Here is a 23,660-nt window from a genome sequence, read left to right on the forward strand (position 1 = left end):
ATTAAGTAATAGTTTGACAATCAGTTAACATCATAACTAGTTGTGTTTATGCCACATTAAAAAGGGAGGCTAATACATTTTAAGTTAAAAGACATTTTTACTATTAGGTCCATAGAGATCCTATTAAATTAATATGGATACTGTATGTAATTACTGTATATGATCAAATAGATATGTGCATGCACATATGGGAGGTCTCATATACAGAAATCCCTTAATTTGCTGAAATAAGTCAATCAAATCAATGATGAGAGACTAGTCAGAATAACTGATACCTGACATGGACATGGTGGCAGTGCAGGAAGATCGGAGTACAACGTCCCATGCAATGTACCATGAACCAAGAGGTTGTGAGTTCAAATCCCAGGAGAGGACATGTTGAATAATAATTGCTCTATAAATGAACATGCACAAATATAATCGTGTCAAATATGTAAGTTGAAAGCACTCTGTTAAAAGCACTGTGTGTGTGAGTTTCCCTTACCTTGCCAAACAAAGAGATGAATGGATGAGTGGTTCACCAATCAGGGCTTTGATTGGCTTGGCAAAAGTAACAAGACGGGATGTAAAATGACTTTTTTTTTGTCTTTTTCTTTTTTACACAAAAAATGATTATTTCAGCAAATGAAGGGCTGTGTGTGCCTGTACTTATCTATTTGATCATATACAGTAATTACATACAGTATCCATATTAATTTAATAGGATCTCTGGACCTAATAGTAAAGATGTATTTTAACTTAAAATGTATTAGCTTCCCCTTTTTAATGTGGCATAAACACAACTAGTTATGATGTTAACTGATTGTCAAACTTACTTAATGTAGGCTACCTGCGCACGTTACTCATGGAAGGCAGAAAAAGAGCTGTGAATGGATCAGTGGTTCACCAATCAGGGCCTTGATGGGCTTGGCAACAGTTACAAGGTGTAATGTGTAATAAAAACACATTTTTCGAAGAACATGGCAACCATGTTCTGTGTATGTTTGGTAGAACGTTGATGTAATATTCTTCAAAGCCTCAGAAAACTGGACACGCGTGTTCTTGCAACGTCCCATAAAACACATCTAGAACATTAACATTGTAACCATGTTCTTAGTTAGATAAGTTCTGTTTGACATTAAGGGAATGTTCTCCTAACACAAACACATGCTAAAAACGTTCTCAGAACGTTTTTTGCTAACAAAGATAGAATGTTCCCATATAACTAATGGAAAACTAGACCCCCAAACATTAGGGGGAAATTACGGGTAAAATTATGAAAACGTTCTCTCTCAGAATTGTTACTGGGATTCCTCAAGGAAAAGCAAGTGGAAGGAGGAATCTTTAGCTACAAGTTGAAGAAACCTACTGTATGCATGGGACAACATCTGTTTTCTGGGTTTCTATAACCCATTTTCACTCAATATAATATGAACAGAGGTAGTTTAACCAGTGACTAATTCAAAGCGTGAAGTGTTTTAATGTTGTGGTAGTATTGGTACTCACCCTACTCAGTCCCATGTGATAGCTGCTCTTCTCCAGGTCCAGGGACTCCAGCAGCTCCTCTACCGCCTTGAAACGCACACAAACACACAGATCATTCCCTGCCCCTCTACCCCCGGATTATCCCTCGACAGCAGTCCCGCCAAGCTGCCAACTGACACAATCCCAGCATCCCAACAACCACTCCTCTAATCAGACAGATTGACAGAATCCTGATCTGTCGTCCTTTCACATTCTACCTCACACATCCGGCCCGATTCCCACCCTCTCCTCTTCTATTCTCAAGGACAAAGAGCATGTGCAGGGAGAGAGGCAAAAACTGACCAGACAGCTCGTCCTCCAGAATCCACCTTCTCCAAGCTTGTTCCTCCTGGCCCCGTGGTGGTCTCGGCCCCATAGCAGCCTTGAACACATACAGCCTCTGCAGAGGGGCACCACCTGCAGCTCTCCCTCTCTGTGTTACGGTCGGTCTCTGTGTGTCTCTCTACCGTCCCTTTCCCTGGGTGGTGTGGACAGGTCCACTTGAGCCCCCAGCCTGAAAGGCCCCATCTAGATTACACTGTGAGAGGAGCTGCAGTCCCGAGCACTGAGGGCCTTTTGTCTGACGCCGTTTCCACAGAAACCCCGCTACGAGACACTGACTGCTTTTCTCTCTCTGTACCACCTTCGCTCAGTCTCTCACACTCTTCTGTAAAGAGTAGCTTTTGTGTTCTTTTCCCCACCATTTCACTTCAGCCTGGCTCCTCTTTCAGGGGACCAATACACAATTGACCCTCATTGATAGTTAACCTCAGAGTGGAACCCTCATTAGCAATCCTCCCTTCACAGGTTGGGTCACACTAAAATACTTTTAGGCCCTCTCACCATTTACATTGCAGTGGAGAGTTCCTACCCTAAGAAAATCATTAGGGTAAAACCACCAGGCAGACAGCCTCCAGGGTAGACAATATATTTCACAAAGTTGATAAGTTCAGCCCTAAACCCCAGTGCAATTAGAAGGCCTTTCCTTCCTGTCTCTGCTTCTGCTATGTTGATTAGGTCATCACAATGGCTCTGATTAACGGAGGTTTATTCCTCTGTCAGTGGGCTACTGACAGCCAGGAAGGAGACGGCCTCTTCAGATTATTAATGTAACACTACAGACCTCAGCTATGCTCCACACACACACACACACACACACACACACACACACACACACACAGAAAAATAGACTGACCCTCTTCTCATCCTTCACTATGTAGTTGCGGCCAAGTTTCTTGGTCAGGTGGGGTGCCAGCACATCGAAGCGGCGGCGGAATTCTGAGAAGACCATGTGATCAGGGTATCCTGTAAAGACAACGACATGGGGGCAAGGTTACGGAGCTACACTTTTTACAGAACTATTTATTCTAACCACATAGTCCACGTGACATACAGTAGAGCAGTGTTGGTCGTTTGGTTTGTTTGTGAAGGAAACCAGACTCCAGTCTAGGCAGGTCAGACCCTTCAGGACCTTCCTCATCTAACAACCACAGCCTCTAGCTCCGTCAGCCTTCTCACCTTGTCTGTAGATTCTGAGGGCGTCCAGCAGCTTGGAGCCGCGGAGCTGGGACCGGAGCAGGGCCACATCCAGCTGCATCAGGCCAGAGTCTCCACTTTCCCCCTGGGCCTCCAACTCCCCTCTGCCTGCCCGCAGGGCATCAGCATTGGGCAGCAAGCAGTGGACAAAGTGAACCCTGGACCTCCTTACCGTGTCCAGCAGAGCGTCCTGAAGGAGAGAAGGGTTAGCTGGGACTCAAATGATAACAGTGATAGAGGGCTAGAGGATAGAGCTAGGCCTCACCGTGCACTGAGAGAGTAGCCCAATTTAATCACAGACCAAACCTCTTTAATCATATGCAAAGGCGCCACACAGTGGCTCTCACACATTTCATACATTAAGCAATCTTAGGAAATAATCAGCTTGAGTTGTAATAAATGGTATAGTTAAGAAATGTACTCTGGACCAGGAAATCTAATGCCTAGACCCTGCACTGGGACGGCTTCTAGCTCCTACCCTTTAAAGCTGTTATAACACAGCAAAAACATAGGAAGATAGATTATACATTTAGCAGACGCTCTTATCTAGAGTGACTTTCAGGAGCAATTAGGACTAAGTGACTTAATCAAGGGTACATAGGCAGATGTTTCACCTAGTTGCCTTGGGGATTCGAACCAACGTTATTAACCACTAGGCTACCTGCCGCCCCAAACACTGTGTGAACACCTCTCTCAGAGGGAGGGCATACATTAGGCGATGCTAATTAAAAGACTCCATTTACTAAATCAGCTCGTGTATAGGATTTAAATGAGGGGCTTGTGGCCCAACACCATGTGGATATACACATAATGAAACATGAACAGAAGTGAAAATCTAATAAGTTATTTGGGGCCCTCTCGATCTCTCTCCCTCTCACAGTCCCTCGACTAGACCTGGCCCCTGCAGATGGCCCCTGGCCTCTCACCACTTGTAGTTTGATCTGGATGCAGAGGGACTTCTTCTTGACGGCTGCCACCCCAGTGGTGAAGGTCTTCCTCATGCTGGTGGCACGCCGCAAGGTCAGCTGGGAAACGCCCTCGAGGCCAGCAATGGAGCCTGACAGGATGGTGGCCCCACCGCCTCGACTCATAAACAGACCGCTGATGTTCTTCCTAGAGAGGAGAGCGACAAATTCAACACGGTCAGAAATGTCTATTGCAAGTGTTGCTAATCAAGCTAAAACATTATGTGGGACGGGTGTTACTTTTGGGAGTCCTGTAGGAGACTCCCTGCGTTGGTCGAGACAGGGTTCTGTTTAGCATGGCTCAGCCAACCACGGGCATCATACTCCACCCAGTCTGTACCATGGCTGTGGCCCAGCAGGAAGTGATGTAGTCTCTCACTCTTCAACAGCAAGGTGTGACCTGACCAGTAGAGAGGATAAAGGAGTTGATAACAATTATGTATGCCAATGTTTGCGTGTCTGGATGTCTACAGTATGTGTGGTAATGAACATTATGTGAAAAAGAAGAAAAACAAATCATTGTCACCTTTGAGCAGACAATATATTTTCTATAAACCTGTATTTTTTGTGTTTTTTTAGAATATGGCAGTTTAGAAAACAGAGAATTCTTTGAACATAAACACTGTTTGCTGCTAGTTTTCTCCCCATCGTTTTACAGTGAAGAATAATAGAAACAGAGTGGCAAATTGCATACCACAACATATCTGGGTGATTAGTGCAGTTCTGTTAAAGTAATCTTTCAACTCTGCCACTGCATAGGTAGCTGGACTGCCAGTCTGTTAATGCTCTCTTCCCAACTCCTTATGGGATTGCCATGCAATTGTTTGGCTTGACAATCACAACGCAGGAGGCAAAAGCACAAACTGATCTGGGACCAGGCTAGTGTATTGGTGGGTTCAATGTAAAACTGACTTTACCTGATGATGCAATTCTGAATCATAAAAATCATCCAAAGGACAGTTGGTAGAATGCTTGAATGTAGATTGTCTGGTTGATAAGAGTGACAGTGTTGATTTGAAACCCATTTTATTGCTTTGCCATGGTGATTCTATTCATCAGAACGCAATTACATTTGAAAATGATGATATCAAAATGTTAACAATGATATCAACCAATGCTGATTTAGAAAATCCATTTTGGTGGCAACAACCTCAAAACTAGACGTGCAACTTGTTTCTGCTATCCAAGATTTTCAATTGTTAAATCGGTAGAGCATGACACTTGTAATGCCAGGGTAGTAGGTTCCATTTCCGGGACCAGCCATACATAAAATGTACTCACGCATGACTGTATGTCGCTTTGGATAAAAGCATTTGCTAAATGGCATATCATTTTACAAAATGAGCTCTACACCCAGCAATTTAACCAGTCTGTACCATGGATGGCACAGGAGCATCGATATCTTCCTATCAAATAGTTTTTTTCTTATCAGTATTTGGTTAATTGCTTATTTTTGTGTATTATCGACATTCTATACTGAACAAAAAAAAACAACATGCAACAATTTTACTGAGTTACAGTTCATAAGGAAATCAGTCAATTGAAATTAATAAATTAGGCCTATCTATGGATTTCATATGACTAAGCAGGGGCGCAGCCATGGGTGGGCCTGGGAGGACATGGGCCCACCCACTGGGGAGCCAGGCCCAGCCAATCAAAATTATTTTTTTGACACAAAAGGGCTTTATTACAGACAGAAATACTCAGTATTTCATCAGCTGTCCGGGTGGCTGGTCTCAGACGATCCTGCAGGTGAAGAAGCCGGATGTGGAGATCCTGGGCTGGCGGGGTTACACATGGTCTGCGATTGTGAGGCCAGTACTGCCAAATTCTCTAAAACGACTTTGGAGGCGGCTTATGGTAGAGAAATTAACATTTAATTATCTGGCAACAGCTCTGGTGGACATTCCTGCAGTCAGCATGCCAATTGCACAGTCCCTCAAAACTTGAGATCTGTGGCATTGTGGTGTGTGACTAAACTGCACATTTTAGAGTGGCCTTCTATTGTCCCCAGCACAAGATGCACCTGTGTAATGATCATGCTGTTTAATCAGCTCCTTGATATGCCACACCTGTCAGGTGGATGGATTATCTTGGCAGAGGAGAAATGCTCACTAACAGGGATGTAAACAAATTTAGAGAAATACGCTTTTTGTGAATTTGGAACAGTTCTGGGATCTTTTATTTCAGCTCATGAAACTAACACTTTATATGCTGCGTTTACATTTTTGTTCAGTGTATGTTTAGAATGCACTTAGGTACATATAGAACTGGTTTTATGAGTGAATTTCTCAGATATCTGGCATTGTGAGTGCGACTGGAAGTCCCAGTCCCTAAATATGACCAGCTTCCGCTTCCTCAACCAGCACTGGCCTGAACAGGAGAAACGCAGGCTGTTCCACAAGCACATGGCGGTGAGGTGCAAGGTTGAATTTTACAGTAAAGCGAGGAGGGAGTTCTATGATCAGCGTGTGACCTCAGGCAACAAGTTGCTGTTTTCTGATGAAGAGAGAAACTGGAAGCCATTCCAGGGGTGCTAGTTGGCCGCAGAGATGGGCTTCCTGTGAATCTCTGCCCCTCTGTTGAATTACTATTGATTTATTTTGGAGAAGTAGTATTAAGACAAGATTGGATAATATAAAACGAGATTGGTAGGCATAGAAGGTGTGATAAGTGTAGGTTAGTGTCTATTTTAATCTAAATAAATATTCAGTCAAAATAAATCATATTTGAAGTATAACAATAGTGCTGGATTTTTTTGTGAGGCGTGTGTGTCTCTGTACCTTTGCTCTCGCCCTCGGCAGGGCCGTAGTAGCTGAAGAGACGTCCCAGTAGAGTATCCTCAGAACCCCCAGGCTGCAGAGCCTCCTCCTCCATCAGCCACAACAGGCCCCGCGCCTCATCAGTCCTCAGCGTCCGCACCTGGCACACCCACAGGTCAGACTCGCTTCCAACCCCTCACCTCACTGAATAGATAACATCTACTGTACTCTGACACATTTTCAGTCCTTCAGATGGTTGTAGAATCAACAGTCTCACCAAAATACACACAAACAGACTAACTGGGCATCCGTTTGCTTTTCAGCCTACACATACTGACTCACTTTAGCAAACACACCCAGCCAGCCAACCAGCCCACTCCTACTCAAACTCCAAGGCCTGAAGCGAAGTCAGCTCTGATCATCTAACCATCTACTTTGTGGGAATCATTCCGTAAGCCTGAGGAAATTTCATCAACATTTGTGGTAAGGCTTTCACCTGGAATACCACAACATCTCCCAACTCTCCAGACTATGTTCACAACAAACACTGACACAAAATAGTGTAAAGGAGTCAGCTGATCATATTTAGCACCAAAATACCCCGCTGACAATACAGTGAAACACTGCTTTCAGATTAAATGCTTTTTATTAAATAACAACCACAAAAAAATACAACCGTTTTTTTTCAATAAGCAATTGCAGTCGGGTTTTTTTTAAGATCCAGACGGCAGAGAGGGACAGGCCATTAGCCATGGCTCTCGTTAGGCCTAATATCAGAGTAATAGCTCAGAGAGCACTGGAGCATTCAGGAAGCCTGCTCTAAACAGGCCACTTCAGAAATTACCACAAGAATGCAGGCCGCAATTGAGCTTTTTGGTATAATTGAACTCTAACCCCTTTTTCTCTTCAAATGGCTCTTTCTGAATTCAAGAATATACAGTATATACCCACCTACTGGTATAATCTGAAGAAAATGCTTTTTATCAGTGTTAGCACATTGTTATTATCAATAGAGAAGGATAACTACTGTAGTAGTGTTGAGTGCAATGACCTTTTAGACCTAGAAAAAGCTCAGCAAAGCCATATAAAAGCTCTCTGTTAGACATACAAGTACACAGTAAAACCTGTTCCTGGGCCTCGCTAAAAGCCTTCACAGCAAGCAAACAGACCCCAGTGAACCCATGGGTACTGAGTCTTTTATGTCAGGGGACAACATTTGAAGTGTCAGTGTAAATCCAACTGTCAGCTTTCATCCTAGTGTCTCGACATCAACAGAGAGTGATCTCTAAGAGCGTGGGCTGTGCTGTCCCATTCTTTTGTTTTTGTCAGCCTTCAAAGGCTTTGGCCTTCTGCAGCCATCTGCTATACCCTGGTTCAGTGCTTTTGATGACAGCTCCAGCAGGGCCAGGACCCCTTAAAAGGTAGAGCACTCAAACCAACTTATTACACCGCCGACCATGACACTCTCAACACCTTGTCATTTTGGTTTCCATGGCACACACACTGGAGGAGAAGCAAAACACAGATTTTGTTTTCTTCCACCTGAGTGGGTTTTCTAGTCTTTGTTTACTGGATGAAATGTCTGCCTTTTCCTTCAACCCTCTCCCTGTTGATTCCTCTACAGAAGCATTCGTATATTATGCTCACTGAAAATGTTTACAATAAACAGAAAACTCTCAAATCTGCAAAAATGCATACAACTGACTCATTGTGAGTCACAAAGGACTCATGAATGTAATTATATGTGCATAGCAGTGCACGGTACAAACGGTGTGGGCAGCGAGAGAGGCAGGGTGTCAGGACTACAAAACAAAGTGGCAAGAGCTTCAGAAGGGAGTTTAGATAATGATGCTCTGGAATGTGCCATTACTAAAAGAGAAAATCGCACAGAAAGGTGGAGACAGAGAGTACTGCTGTACAGCGTGACACTGCCATGGCCGTAAACTCTGTAACCAGGTAAACTCATGTGAATATAGGTATTAAAAGGAGTGTCCTTACCAGTGCTTGACTTGACGCTTGGTCTACTGCAGCTACAGACAGAGAGGTGTTAGGTTCCATGTCATCTAATGGAAGCTCTATGTTCTCCTAGAGGGGTGATGGGGGGGGGGATTAGTAACCAATGACAACGATATAAGTTATAAGTCTGAAGACAGGGCGCCAAGTTTGAAGTTTTCTACTATAGGGATTAGTTCATCATCACCTACAGTATAGACATAATAACATAATAAATAGTAATACAATGTTGGAAACTGCTTATAAACTGCTGTTAAATGGCTACAGGCTATGAAAGTGAAAGCATTGTGTTTTTTACAATGGGAGTGATTAGACATACATTGGTTAGGACAGAGTGTTGGCAGGGATATTTCCACCCTATTATGATGGGTGTATAGTCTAGTATTCTGCAATGAGAAGAGAGGGAGTTAGAGAGTGGGGAGTTATTCATCCTCGTCGAGCGAGCAGCTCCACTGCTGTGCAGCTCAGCCCAGTTCACACAGCCAGTGATGAGTGACCTCGCTTTGGGCTCGGCAGGGGAGGAGAAATGGCAATCATATGGCCATTATATAGGCTCACTGTGTGACACTATTAATGAGAGGGAGGAAACCATGAGCTCTATGTAGCTCTAACTTGCCATGGCTTACAGGCAGGAATAGTGCAGATTTTCTGTCCTGAGGTATGGATTCTATGAGAGTATGTATATTTGAATCCTTAAAGCAGGGTTCCACAACTGGCGGCCCGCGGTTCGGATTTGCCCCCCAAGTTCTCTGAGAAAAAAAAAACTCTCATATTTGTTTTATTGCTGGACATAAAGGACTGGAAAAACACTAGCAAATCAACTACAAATAATGAACTTATTTGTAAAATATATGTTCCAAAGTATTCCCACGCATAATAGAGAGATATACAGTACAAACATAAGCAAGGTTTGAAATGATTACGTTTTAATCAAACACTAAATCTGTTTGGGCTACTTGTAGTCAATTTGCAGTATACACATGTTTTGTAATTATGCTCCGCCCCCTGACCATCCACATCTTAATCTAGTTGATGATCCCTGCCTTAAAGTTTGAATCAGCAGCTGCTACATCAGGGTTTCCTAAACTCGGTCCTGGAGACCCCAAGGGAAACACGTCTTGTTTTTTCACCTAACACTACACAGCTGATTCCTATAAATCAACTAATCGTCAAGCTTTCATTATTTGAATCAGTTGTGTCAGGCTAGGCCAATAACCAAAACGTGCACCCCTTAGGGTCCCCAGGAGTTCAATTTTCTTACTTATTTATTTATGATATGCACCCAATGATTTATGTAGCACATAACTTATAAATACCTCATGAGCTTAGTTCAACTGTTGTACCCCATCAGAACCCAAAATATAAGCTTGTTATACTCCAAGGTTTGTAAATGTAAACAAACACTATATAGCCTCAAAACATGGTTAAAACATCATGAATGGTCTGTCCTTGCATACATAGCTCTGTCTATGAATTTGAGAGTGGTTACATTTCTCCAGTCCCATCCCTCAGCTTTTTACCGAAACAGGGGCGGGGACAATGCTTTGTTATTGTTTTGACTGCTGATTGACGCTTTAAAGTGTGTGTGTGTTAGTGTATGTGTTTTAGTGTGTGTGTATGTATGTTAGTGCATGTGTTTTACTGTGTGTGTGTGTTAGTGTATGTGTTTTAGTCTGTGTGTATGTTAGTGTCTGTATGTTAGGGTGTGCGTCAGTGTATGTGTTTTAGTGTGTGTGTATGTATGTTAGTGCATGTGTTTTAGTGTGTGTGTGTATGTTAGTGTGTGTGTATGTTAGTGTGTGTATATGTGTGTGTTAGTGTGTGTGTGTGTTAGTGTGTGTGAGTGTGTGTGTTAGTGTTTTTGTGCATTAGTGTGTGTGCACGCATGTTAGTGGATGTGTGATGATGTGTGTATGTGCGATGTGCATATTAATATACCTCTTTGTATCTCTCTAGCTCCTGTACAAAGGTGCGCTGATAGAACAGTGTCTGCAGGCGCTCCTGGGTGTAGTTATGGCAGAGCTCTTCAAAGGTGGCTCCGCGCTCCCGCTTGGCCAGGCGAGGGTTCTGAAAGCCCGGGGTGTCCACGATGAGCAGGGAGCACAGAGAGTGCTGGCTGGACTTTAGAGCCCTGACACACACACACACACACACACACACACACACACACACACACACACGAAGACAACCAACAACAACAAAAAATCAGCAAGACAACCAGTACAAGGCAGCAGACTCTAAACAGAGAGGCCAGCTGTAGTGGTGTCTGTGCGTCATCTCCCTCAATCTCTGGAAAAGTAGTGACTAACCTGTTGATGAGGGAGACGAGGAGGGTGAAGAGCTCCGAGTACAGCCCAGATGCCATGGCTTCTAAACACTCCATGGCTGTGGTCTTGGAACCTGGTGGTAGAACAGGTGAGAAGAGAAACAAATTTACAGCAATATGCCTGTCATCAGATCAGACCGCATACATCACAGCAGAGGCACGGAATACTCTGCTCAATCCAGTAAGTGTTTGATTTGAAAATGGGAGAACTGCAGGGAACCAGCTAAGCCTAGTGCTATTGCCCTTCAATCTCAGAGATGGTGTGAGAGGAAGACAGGTGAATCACAACCATGTCTTATATGTGACAGCGTGGGAGGGAGGGCAAGGTGGGAAGGAGGGCAAGGTAAAATAAAGGCTAACTGTCAATTTTTACTGTGATACGGTTCTGCCTATATGTCCTTCGAACTGTGCACGTCAACCTCTGATAAAACTCCCAGAGGTACTGTACATGTTGAAAAAAAATCAATGGAATGCAATTATCATTTCAAGGGCAATGCATGGAGGACTTCTAAAATTGTCCTGATATATTTTTGTTATACCTACCTATCAATAACCACTCTGTTTCTGTGGTAGTCATTACTAAGATAAGCTTTAACGTTCAGAGACGTGTGTCATCTCCTCTAGGTGATGAGCTGGTGTGCGTGCATAGTCCCAGGTGTACCTGAGGCTTCTCCTGCTGCATCGTCTGTCCCCTGGCGTATAGAGCTGGCTCTGGGCAGGGTACCTTTGGCCTGGTGCTTGAAGATGGAGGAGGAGAGCTCTTCCAGGGTGCAGCCCAGCAGGTAGGCAGCCTTCTGCGCCCACTCGTGACGTGCAAACTGCTTCCTACCGGCTGAGACGCACAAAAATAGCACCATTATCCCCTCTGCCAACAACCATACAGCTTCTATCCACAACAGGAGACTACAGTTACTGGAATAGGAGGTGTATGTATGGGGTTGATCGACCGTGCCCCAGGCTAACACCGCTGCGATGGTATAAAAGCTAATAATAATCCCCTCATCAGGACAGTGAAATGTAGCCTACAAAGGACATGCACGGTACTGGGCATCCAAATGGTACAAACCCAACATTTTCTCATTTGTCCAAAGTCCCATTAGCTAAAAGCCTTTTTGCTGCTACTTTTTCCAAAAATGTTATTTCTCTCACAGCTACAAGTCCTTCATCCACAGTACATGATTACAGGGACTATCATTCCAAAGTACAATGACTTTTGTATTAACACGAGCCTCGGTCTGCAAACCAAGATTGACTTTAATCTGGTGGATGGGTGATGTGAGTGGATAGGAGTGGCTTTTCATTTCAGTGTGTTATTGGAGAGGAACCCTCCTCAGACACTTAAGAGGGTGACTGACTAGGGAACATAGAACAGTTGGGCTTCTGACTGAGGCATGCTGTAATCTCCCTGTCTCATCGGCCTATGAGAGCGGCACATGCCGCTGCGCTGTGACAAACAAGAGAGTTGTGAAGACGATCAAAGTGAAACACTGAGAACTTCATTAAAATGCTAATGACACCATGTCTGCTCACAGTGATAAAAGCACAGAGGCAGGACATAACAATATGGAGAGGGGTGTGTTTACCTTTCTCTTCGTCTGCGATGCAAGGGGAGCGGCATGCAACATGCAAGTAAGAACAGGTAGTTAAAACAGTTAGTACAGAAGTCCTGTATACAGTGGATGAGCAGACAAACTGTGATCTGATAAGTTGATCTGATAAGCCTTCTCTCACACAAACACAACCATACACGCACGGCACTGACACACAACCGAGGTGCGGGGGGGGAGAACGAGCATGCAGGTTCTGACTAACACGCGGCATTCAGGAGCTTTATCGAAAAACCTCTCCTGAGAGTTGAGGAATGAAACAGCCCGCACTTGTCAGCACACCCAATCAACCTCCCATTCATTGTCAGATCTACTGGAAGGAGGTGCATAAAGTCATGCAATTCTTTAGTGTATCGACACTGCAACTCACGAATAAAGGCCTAGAGTGCCCTCTGGTGTTACCTAGTCAAACTGCACTGCTTATCATTCGGATGTGTTTCTGCAAACCTGCAAGGAACTCACCCGTTTCTAAACTCTCTATAATACTACTAAGATGGTTTAATATTACAAGAGGGCAACAAGTGGTAACTGATTTCCACCAAGTGGCAAACAACTAATTTTTGTGTCAATTATCTGACAGATTGTAACCCAACAAAATGTGTATATTTAGATTGTAGTTGATCAATTAACCCTTCAGAGGAAGAGAGGAAAAGGAGATCAACACAGTAGAAGACACAGAAACACACAAAAGGGTGTTTGTTCGGGTTCATTACCAATTTCCTCGATGACTGACACTGCAGAGAAGGCAACGATAGACAATGTGAATAAACATTCCAACTGCACTCACACCCGTTTTCATTACTACAGTGTAAACAATCTGTCTTGTTCTGGGCTGTCAGGTAAATAGCAATCAAACATACTGGGTTGTTCCCTGCTGAGGTACAGCAGCAAGCAGACACTGGGAACAAGGCAAGGCATTTAGACAGCTTAAGGCTGATGTTGGGCTGGGACTTTGTCGCCTCGTAAGCTGGAATACTTAAAACTCGTCAGTTGTTGCACGACTGTCTCAAACTGACATCAACCAGTTTGGTTCTGTGTTGCGCACGGCTGAACGGTAAAGGAATGCAATTAACATCTCCCCTGCAGACAGTAAGATTTGGCATTATTGACAGGGCCTCTAGACTTCACAACTGTCTTTGTCACAAATGTTCTCTGCCCGAGAAGCTCCTTGAAACAAACAAATAAAGGCCCTGGATAGATGGCAGCTGTAGCATCATGAATTATGTTATTTTGGAATAGACCCAATATCTCTTTGCTTGACATTACTCTTGCAACTACACTATGTACATTCATAATATTTAGTTGAATCTGTCATTGTTAGTAGTAAAGTATCTGTAATTTAAATACAGAACGCAGCTGCATTAACACTATAAGCCTCTGAATTAACATCTGACATAGTGACTGAGTGGGCTCCTGGTGTGTACTGTACTGTAATTCTTACCCTTGGTGGCCCCTGCAGCTCCTAGATGATAGATGGCCCCCAGGACCAGCCAGAAGGCCCTCTGCTCCTCCCCACTGATCCCCAGGACCTTCATAGCTGCCTGCAGCTTGGTGAACTGCTGGGAGGCCCGCTGCTTGTCTTCAGACTGGGCAAGCACAGGGGGATGGGGGGAGAAACAACAGGAATCTATATGGACCGTCTTTATTATAAAAACCATAGTGTGAATCTATTCACTCAAAACCAAATAAAACATCGCTGACAAAGGTATTTGGGGCCCTGGCAAGAGTTACCTTGGGTTGAGGTATGATTCCGAAGGCGCTGTTTTCAGCAAAGTGGTTAAAGTGCAGCTCAGTCCTGGAATGGCAATCAAACAAGCTGTCAGTCAGTCAGTCACCATGACAAGACTAGACCTGACAGAGTATATATCTACTCAGAGTTTCTGACCAATGGACACTCACCAGTAAATAAAGGACAGAGAGAGAGGAGAGAGAAAGAGAGAGAGAAAGAGAGAAAGGAGAGAGAAAGAGAGAGAGAAAGAGAGAGAGGAGAGAGAAAGAGAGAGAGGAGAGAGAAAGAGAGAGAGGAGAGAGAAAGAGAGAGAGGAGAGAGAAAGAGAGAGAAAGAGAGAGAGGAGAGAGAAAGAGAGAGAAAGAGAGAATAGGTAAAGGTTCACTCTACACAGAGGTCTGAGGAAGATGACAGCTTACTTTAGAGAACTGTCGGCTCCAGCCATCATGTAGTAGAAGACATTGAAGGTGGACTCTCCCTCTGGCCGCCTGGTCACCCTTAGCTTCTCCAGCAGCATGGTCTGAATGGAGGCCGAGGCCACCTGTCCAGCCTGGTCAAAGTCCAGGGAGACGATGTGGGAAAAGCGACTGGCATTCCCGTTCATGGAGGTGGAGCTGTTCCCAAAGGCCTCCAGGATGGTATAGACCGCCTGCCACTTCTCCGCTGGGAGACACACAGAAACAAGCCAAATAGTACATACATACATGCGACATGTTGCAAGTAAATATCAGACATACAGTGAACTGTGAAAAGAAGAAGAAAAACAAGTTGTTCCCTAAACTGTGTTCTAACTTACTGCATGTTCTTTCCCCTCGAAACCTACCAGAGAAGGTCTTGCCAGTGCTGCCGGCGATGGTGACCAGGTACTGGACCAGGTGTTGACAGTTGATAGTCTTGCCGCTGCCGCTCTTGCCCAGCAGCACAATGGACTGATCCTGACGCGTGGTCAACAGGTTCCTATAGGCTGACTGGGCAACACCATAGATGTGAGGTGCCGTGTCCTCCCTCCTGCACCCCTTAAACATGTGCATCACCTGGGGGGGAGGGGGAGAGATGTCATTCTCACCATATAAAGCCCCACAAATTAAACAAATCCAGTCCTACTTGCCCTTCCTGGTTTACTTGCTACTCTAATAGAAGATACCCCTCCCCTATCCTGCTAACCCCAGGCTCCACCCAGGACTGTACCTTCTCAGAGTACATGGAGGGGGCGCTGATGGGGTTGATGACCACCATGTTGGGCCCAGCGTGGGTATGGATGAGGTTACCCCCGTAGCGCTGGCGCAGAGAGTGCATCACACTGGACTCATTGAGGTACTGCAGCGAGGACAGGTCCTCCACCCGGTCAAACAATGGAGGGTTGGCCTACACACAGGGGTCAGAGGTGAAAGAGATCATACATCCCAGACTTCAGATAATGAGACACAAATTCAATAGGTGAAAATGTTTGGTGCCCTGCTGGGGCTAAACAGCATGTAGATTTTGGTGAGTTTAGGCCAACCTTCTCCACATCATCTTCATCCACATCCAGCAACGAGCCGTCGCTCTCCAGTCGGATCTTGACTTTCCCCTCTGGCAGACTGCCTGGCTCCGTCTTCAACAGGGTCGCTGTGGTGACAGAACAGGGTCAATAGGATCTACAGCCACATATTTAGTCATCTAAAAACGGTGTGTTTGTCTAGGCTGGATGTGTTATATTCAATACAAGTGTGAAATAGTGCACAATCAATACAAATTTGGTTTACTATTTCTGTCAGATAAATCAACAAATGGAATCTGTGATGTACATTTAATATGTTTTAATGTGGCCCCTATTGTGGTGAATGGCCTAGTGATTCAGGTCTACTAACCCAAGGAGAATCCATCCTTGTGAACCAGCCATACTTTCTCTGTGCCGTACCAGGCCTTCTCAGCAGCTATTTGCTCCTCGGTCTTCACCTAGGAGAGAGAGAGGACAGACAGACAGACAGACAGGGTTAGTTCACTGCTATAAAGCTCAGAGGCAGGAGCAAAGGTGAATACCCAGAGAGAATAATTAGCTAGATGAATGAATAACTCCACTGGAGGGGGTATTGTCACCGCAGTAACCTGACAAAGTGGAACAGGAGGACAGGAACAGGTGTGGATTGAGGTCTGGTTTCTTCATCTCCTTAAGGGAGGAGTTTTGGGTTTCAGTTCTAGTTCTCCCCCACGCAACATTTGACCCAACCGCCCAGTAGTCCACCCACCCCAAACCCACACCTAGCATCCACTCATGACCCACTAGGCAGGCCCCTGGTCCCCACTCTGTGTTTAACATCAGATCCCGCTCTGCAACCAAACTACTGAGAACCCACTCTCACTCACGATAACAGGACAGATGGTACATAACCCAATACAACAACACATGACTTGACTGGCTGCACATCAGTACCACATACTTCACCACAATGTTTATGAAGACTGTGGTAGCCTGCAGTATAATATGAGCAAACTAAAGACACATATCCTATGACAATTTATATGTGGACACATCATGCAATTTGAGTAACTCGGTTTTCCTCAAACACAACCTGAAAATCATAGTGAAAAGCAAGACTGGTCAAGCATAGACACTCAGTGCAAACCTACTACAGAATACTGAGGAACTCACTTCACCGGCAGTCAAAAAAGGTTTAATAAGTCATGTATTTCATGAGTTTCTCACTATTCTACTGGTTTATCATCACAGATACAACATCCCTGATGAGGATGTTGGTTCTGTGATTTACACACAACAGCACACTCCAGGGAAGGGACTGAGGGAGATGCATGGGGTATTGCAATCAGGCAATAGCAGTGGCCAGACCTTGGGTTGAGAGGCGGCCGTGTGGGCCGCCTGCAGGAGGGCCACGGGGTCCTGATCCAACTGTGTCTGGAAGAGGGCAGGAAGAGTTGGATTTAATCAAGGTCAGAGGTCAACTTCGAAGTTCATACTGCTCAAACATGCCAACAGCCATGTAACAAGTATATTCCGTGAGAAACAACTGACACACTTTTGCTGTGAGGAAAAAGAAAATGGGGGGAAAATTATAATCCTTCTAGCTTTACCAGTCTAAGTTACTAAGTCCAGCAGAGCCTGTCTGTGGGGGAGTGCTTAGGTCATATTACTGGGACTTCCAGCACTGCAGCACAGACATAGGGAAAGAATTCAGTCCGTAACAACATGGTGGGGGAATGAGTAAGGGGCGCAGGCAGAACCCCAGGTGGGTGAGACAGAGGTAGGGGGACGGCGGGGGCAGTTAAGGAGAGCAGGCTTACACCCCAACACGAGACACAAGCACACAGTCCAGCCAGGCCGTATGTGAGGGCGGTGGGTGAGTGGCCAGCCTGGGGAGCGGTGTGACAGGGGACAGACAGTACCTATGAGGAGACCACCGGATAGCCACGGCCACGAGGACAGCAGCAAACAGCGGAGCAACACACAGAGAGGAGGGGGGAAGAGACAGCAGAAGATGGGAAGGAGGAGCCAGGAGATGAGAGGAAAGGGCGATATTAAAAACAGATCACAGAGGGGTTTTTAGAGTGGATGTGACAGCTGTGATCTGGGATCAATGGTTCAGTCTCAATCCAACATCAAAGAACACAATATCCTCACCAAGTGGATAAAAACAGACTTGGACTTCAAGGGAAATGAACACCCCTTTGTCAGAAAGTGAATGTCAAAAGGACAGAATACAAATGTAGGGACATAGATGTGTGAATCCGGCAAATGAGGACATGACTGAGTAATGATATTGCCTGTTAAAACAGAAGGGACAAAGAAGGGGAGAGAGAGGAGAGGAATAGTCTCTGCACATACATATGTGAAACAGGGTCCAAAAGTGTGTGCCATGTCATATCAAAAGAATTAACATTTTCTCACTTGACTAAAATCTATATTGTGACTGTACACACATGTTGTAATTAGTTAGTTATAGCACTACATTATATTAAGTTTGAAAACCCAGCTGTGAAGTCACACCAAAGCCTCCTCTCAGAGAGAGAGACAGTGCCCACCATGAACCCACACAACCTCCATTCATATGAACCCTTATCCATATGACTTAGCCATGATGATAGGAGACCATATGACTAAGACTGACAGACTCTGATCTCTAAGCTGATGAGACATAAAATGGACGCTGCTAATCGGGGTTCACATTACAGCACCACAGGGCACCTCATAATTCAAACCCTGCTGCTAGTGGTCAACACCAGATTGGGGCCACATGCGACAGTGCACCTGTCCCCATGCGGGAGCACAGCAGGGTGGCACGGACCCATGGCAGAGGAAGATGTGGTAATAGTACAGCAGGGTGGCATGGACCCATGGCAGGGGAAGATTTGGTAATAGTACAGCAGGGTGGCATGGACCCATGGCAGGGGAAGATTTGGTAATAGTACAGCAGGGTGGCATGGACCCATGGCAGGGGAAGATTTGGTAATAGCACAACAGAGCAGGCAGACACACAGGCTGAAAGAGAGAGGTGAAGTTACAGTAGAGCCAGCTCCGGTGAGGATCTTTCTCAGACGCCTGTGGTTCTCGTCTGTAGGGACCAGCTCTGGAACCTACAGGAGGTCACACCACCAACACCGGTGAGTCCTCACCCAGCCACTCCAGAGTCTATTGTTGCCATGGTGCTAAAGGTTTTTTATGCATGTTGGGGGCCCCTTGTATATGTAATTTCCTTTGGCCAATCCCAGGTCATTTACTCTTACTGTGATCCATCTAATGTCAATTCTGAATCATAATGTAGGCTAAGTCAACCTAGCCTACATTAACAATATTTAAAAATACTGTAATTTACCATTGTACAGCATATTCTAAAATCTACAACACCCAGACAATCAGAAGCATACCAGCTGCAGGACACACACCTGTTCTTTGGAGCCAGGGGTGCCCTGAGGCTGGGACTGAGAACTCCCAGAGGAGGGCTTCCCAGCAGGAGAGGAACCAGAAGCTGCCTTCACCTTGATATATCAATACACACACACACACACACACACACACACACACACACACACACACACACACACACACACACACACACACACACACACACACATATATATATCAATACACACACACACACACAGGAGAGTCAGTGACCTCTAACAAAGTCTTCCACACACCATGCTCCTGATAAGACAACACACTCAATCCCGTCATGCTCAAATCCTATAAAACACACAGCGTTCCTCAAGCCCATTCCAGTTTAAACTAAATCCTCATATTTTGGACAAGGATCTTCCCAACATTTTGGTACATTATTCTCTACAATGTTCAATGGTTATTCTTCATTAATAAGGCAGCCATTAGTTGTCCCCCGTGGTCTAGTGTTAGGCAAGTCTAGATAGTGTTCCCAGGGAGTTCCCCAGAGCCTGGTGAAAATGAGTAATGGCTCAGTGCCTCAGGCCAGCCTGGCTCTCTGTGGACCAGCCATGACCAGACCCTTATACCTACTGATGAGGCTGAGGTGGGAAATACTACCTTTTATTTAATTTTGTACCTTTTCTCACTGCAGGAAGACTACGGTTTGAAGTAAATGAGCCAGTTAGTAGCCAGTTAGCACTTTGCTGATGCAAATGAATGAAGCAGTAGTTTCTACCATTGCAGCAAGACAAGAGAGATCCTGTGGAGAGACATACACTACATTACCAAAAGTTTGTGGACAGCTGCTCGTCGAACATCTCATTCCAAAATCGTGGGCATTAATATGGAGTTGTTCCCCCTTTGCTGCTATAACAGCTTCCGCTGTTCTGGGAAGGCTTTCCACTAGATGTTGGAACATTGCTGCGGGGGCCATCTTCCATTCAGTCACAAGAGCATTAGTGAGGTCGGGCACTGGTGTTGGGCGATTAGGCCTGGCTCGCAGTCGGTGCTCCAATTCATCCCATAGGTGTTCGATGGGGTTGAGGTCAGGGCTCTGTGCAGGCCAGTTAAGTTCTTCCACACCGATCTCAGCACACCATTTCTGTATGGACCTCGTTTTGTGCACAGGGGCATTGTCATGCTGAAACAGGAAAGGGTCTTCACCAAACTGTTGCCACAAAGTTGGAAGCACAGAATTGTCTTGAATGTCGTTGTATGCTGTAGCATTAAGATTTCCATTCACTCGGATTAAAGGGCCTAACCCGAACCATGAAAAACAGCCCCGGACCATTAATCTTCCTCCACCAAACTTTACAGTTGGCACTATGCATTGGAGCAGGTAGCATTCTCCTGGCATCCACCAAACCCAGACTCGTCCGTCTGGCTGCCAAATGGTAAAGTGTGATTCATCACTCCAGAGGATGCGTTTCCACTGCTCCAGAGTCCAATGGTGGCGAGTTTTACACCACTCCAGCCAACGCTTGGCATTGCGCATGGTGATCGAAGGCTTGTGTGCTGCTGCTCAGCCATGGAACCGCATTTCATGATGCTCCAGACGAACAATTATTGTACTGAAGTTACTCTCAGAGACAGTTTGGAACTCGGTAGTGAGAATTGCAATTGAAGACAGGTGGTTTTTACGCGCTACACACTTCAGCATTCGGCGGCCCCGTTCTGTGAGCTTGTGTGGCCTACCAATTCGCGGCTGAGCCATTGTTGCTCCCAGACGTTTCCACTTCACAGTTGACAGGGGCAGCCAATGTTTGTCTATGGAGATTGCATGGCGGTGTGCTCGATTTTATACTCCTGTCAGCAAACAGGTGTGGCTGAAATAGCCGAATCCATTCATTTGAAGGGGTTTCCACATACTTTTCTATATATAGTGTATGATCCCTATCCACTCAGCATATTGTGAAAAGTCAAATCCATAGGCATAATTATTAATTGTGTTCATTTCACACACAGAATGGGTTAATAGGTGTTCAGTGCACACATCAGAACCGCATGCACCATTGAATTATGTAATACTCTATTTAGGCAGGCATTTTGAGGGCACACACTCTGTACCTCTGGTTTCTTCACAGCCCATGAGCGAGGGGCAGGGACGAACCCTGGAGGAGGGGCAAGAGGGTCGGATTTCGGGGCAGGGATAAAACCTGGGGGCCGGGCAAGGGGATTTTGTCTTGGGGCAGGAATGAAGCCAGGGGGAGGGGCAAAAAGGTTGTTTTTTGGCACAGGGGCAGGGATGAAACCTGGAGGGGGGGCAAGGGGGTTGGCTTTGGTTTTGGGTGCAGGGATGAAGCCTGGAGGAGGGGCGAGGGGGTTGGCTTTCGGTGCGGGTGTGGGTATGAACCCTGTTGGAGGGATGGTGGGGTTTGATTTGGGGGGAGTAAGAGTGGACACGGAGGTGGACGGCGCCTCATCTTCTTTTACTGCTGGAGGCTCCTGGCTCTCTACCTCCTTCTCTTCCTCCTGATCCTTCTCCTCCTCTTTATCCTCCTTGCGGTCTTGAGTACGCGTGCGAGGCCGGTGATCCTTGGTCCTCCCTCGGCCCATCAGGCTGGCCAGACCCATGGAGATGTCATCCTTCTCATCCTTTTTGACGGAGAGGGGAGCAGTCTTGGGTACAGATGTGGCTATAGGGGCAGCTTTAGGAAGCTCTGTGTTGGGGGCCTGAGGCTGCTCCTCCACCCCAGGCACTACCCTCCTCACCACCCTCCTAATAACCTTCACCACCTTCTTCTGAGTGGGACCCTGGTCCTCTGTGCTCTCCTGCCTGGAGGAGGAGGCAGTTGGTGGGTCAGGGCCTCCCATGACACTGTCACTCCTGGTTGTGCCGCTGGTTGATGATGTCAACGGCTGTGGGTCACCACTTGTTTCTGTTTCAGCTTCCACACCATCAGACTAGACACACACACAGGTATAGGTAAGGAGGAGCCAATATCAGAGATACTGTATAGAAGACCCAAAGCTGTAGAGTTGCGTTTCATAAACTAAACACCATCATTTTTCACTGGCCAAAGCCCATGCCATTGTTATGTTATTTAGAGTGGCTGTTTGCCATCCCGTAGTCTTCTTTACCAAGCATCTGTCTAGTCTACAGGAAGGAAAGCTGTGTCAAACATCCACTAGCACACAAACTACATGTCCAACTTGTTGGATGTGAGTAATTTATACACATGAATGTTTCTACTTTTTCATATTTCCTTTCGCTACACAGAGCTATAATACCTCAGATCATAAACCATGACTGGAGGAATTTCTCTCTCGCAGATTGTCAACATCAGATTAAATGTGGTTTATGTTGGCTTATACAGGTCCCCCATTGCAAAGACCTCTTTCAGATAGAATCTGTGGAGCACTGTCTCACTGATTGCCCAGGATTAGTGTTCCTGTACTGTTCATTACTCTGTGACTACATCAAGGCCTACAGGTGACACCTCTTCTGCATGGCAATATGGTGCTATATTGAATAACCAACTAACGGCTAACCAACTAACACCCTGAAAACCCTGAGAGTCAATGACACGGGTGAAGAGAGACTGCCACTTGGCTGAGAGAAGAAATCTTCAAAAGGTCCTACTCCTAGATTGTTAGATGCTACTACTAAAAAGCACACGGCGACGTTACACTTACATCTGAGGCTGGCTTGGTTTCAACTTCAACCTACAAGAGAGGATGGTCAAGAGAGGACGATCAAACCCGGAACTAAAGCTCACTCATGCAAGAACAACATGCACATCTCTACCACGAACATCCTTCCTCTGTCCACAGAGAAGACAATCCTCCTCTTCAGCCTAAAGCTCAGCTGACAACAGTACATGTGCAGGAATCTACTAAAGGTGCAAACACAAAGGTAAAACAAGACTTCCCTTTTGCCGCCAGAATGAAAAGCGTGAACTGTAAGCCATGGTAGTAGCCCAGAAGTCATGGGCTGAACCGGGAGAGTGGAGGTGAGGGGGAGGAGGGAGGGAGGGAGAGGAAGAGTGTAAGGTCGAGATAGACAGTACAGAGAGAGTAGAAAGAGAGGATATGAGGATGGACTGATGAGAGTGCGTGCGTTTCGGGGTGGACGGTAGGTAGGGGGACGAGGACTGGCGTCTTTCTTCACACTAGCTACTACCAACAGGGCAGTAGGACCATGCAGGCTGAGGCAGCACTGAGGACAGAAGACATGAAGAACAGGATGAAATGGATACATACAGTACAGGCAGACAGGTGAGACAATTTACCTCATGGAGACAGGACATCAGTTCACAATCACACTATGGAAATAGATCAATCTTTTACAAATGTTCTTATTTCTTCTAAAAAAGTATTTCAATATCAATAGAATCACAACTACA

The 23,660-nt window shown here is 45.5% G+C and overlaps 1 protein-coding gene across 13 annotated transcripts in view; it reads right to left on the reverse strand.

Moving 5' to 3' along the window:
• Positions 1-23,660, reverse strand: part of LOC112250278 (unconventional myosin-XVIIIa-like) — a 103,705-nt gene that overhangs the window by 37,608 nt on the left and 42,437 nt on the right. For 4 of the 13 annotated variants that reach the window (XM_042309233.1, XM_042309237.1, XM_042309245.1 and 1 more), the window contains exons 2-26: positions 23,187-23,473; positions 22,951-22,980; positions 21,382-22,218; positions 19,320-19,412; positions 18,939-19,010; positions 17,269-17,334; positions 16,292-16,379; positions 15,943-16,049; positions 15,630-15,806; positions 15,265-15,475; positions 14,861-15,104; positions 14,444-14,507; positions 14,154-14,298; positions 13,426-13,446; positions 12,689-12,700; positions 11,767-11,937; positions 11,089-11,179; positions 10,718-10,910; positions 8,765-8,851; positions 6,788-6,926; positions 4,245-4,404; positions 3,966-4,152; positions 3,022-3,229; positions 2,699-2,808; positions 1,486-1,551 (exon numbers count right to left, since the gene is read on the reverse strand). In XM_042309233.1, the coding sequence (XP_042165167.1) occupies positions 1,486-1,551; positions 2,699-2,808; positions 3,022-3,229; positions 3,966-4,152; positions 4,245-4,404; positions 6,788-6,926; positions 8,765-8,851; positions 10,718-10,910; positions 11,089-11,179; positions 11,767-11,937; positions 12,689-12,700; positions 13,426-13,446; positions 14,154-14,298; positions 14,444-14,507; positions 14,861-15,104; positions 15,265-15,475; positions 15,630-15,806; positions 15,943-16,049; positions 16,292-16,379; positions 17,269-17,334; positions 18,939-19,010; positions 19,320-19,412; positions 21,382-22,218; positions 22,951-22,980; positions 23,187-23,225 (3,618 nt within the window). In that variant the 5' untranslated portion in view covers positions 23,226-23,473. The remainder of the gene's footprint in view (positions 1-1,485; positions 1,552-2,698; positions 2,809-3,021; positions 3,230-3,965; positions 4,153-4,244; positions 4,405-6,787; positions 6,927-8,764; positions 8,852-10,717; positions 10,911-11,088; positions 11,180-11,766; positions 11,938-12,688; positions 12,701-13,425; positions 13,447-14,153; positions 14,299-14,443; positions 14,508-14,860; positions 15,105-15,264; positions 15,476-15,629; positions 15,807-15,942; positions 16,050-16,291; positions 16,380-17,268; positions 17,335-18,938; positions 19,011-19,319; positions 19,413-21,381; positions 22,219-22,950; positions 22,981-23,186; positions 23,474-23,660) is intronic. The other 9 variants (XM_042309238.1, XM_042309239.1, XM_042309240.1 and 6 more) reach the window with 6 other exon arrangements.

The sequence above is a fragment of the Oncorhynchus tshawytscha genome, linkage group LG30, assembly GCF_018296145.1.
Source record: "Oncorhynchus tshawytscha isolate Ot180627B linkage group LG30, Otsh_v2.0, whole genome shotgun sequence".
Lineage (NCBI taxonomy): Eukaryota > Metazoa > Chordata > Actinopteri > Salmoniformes > Salmonidae > Oncorhynchus > Oncorhynchus tshawytscha.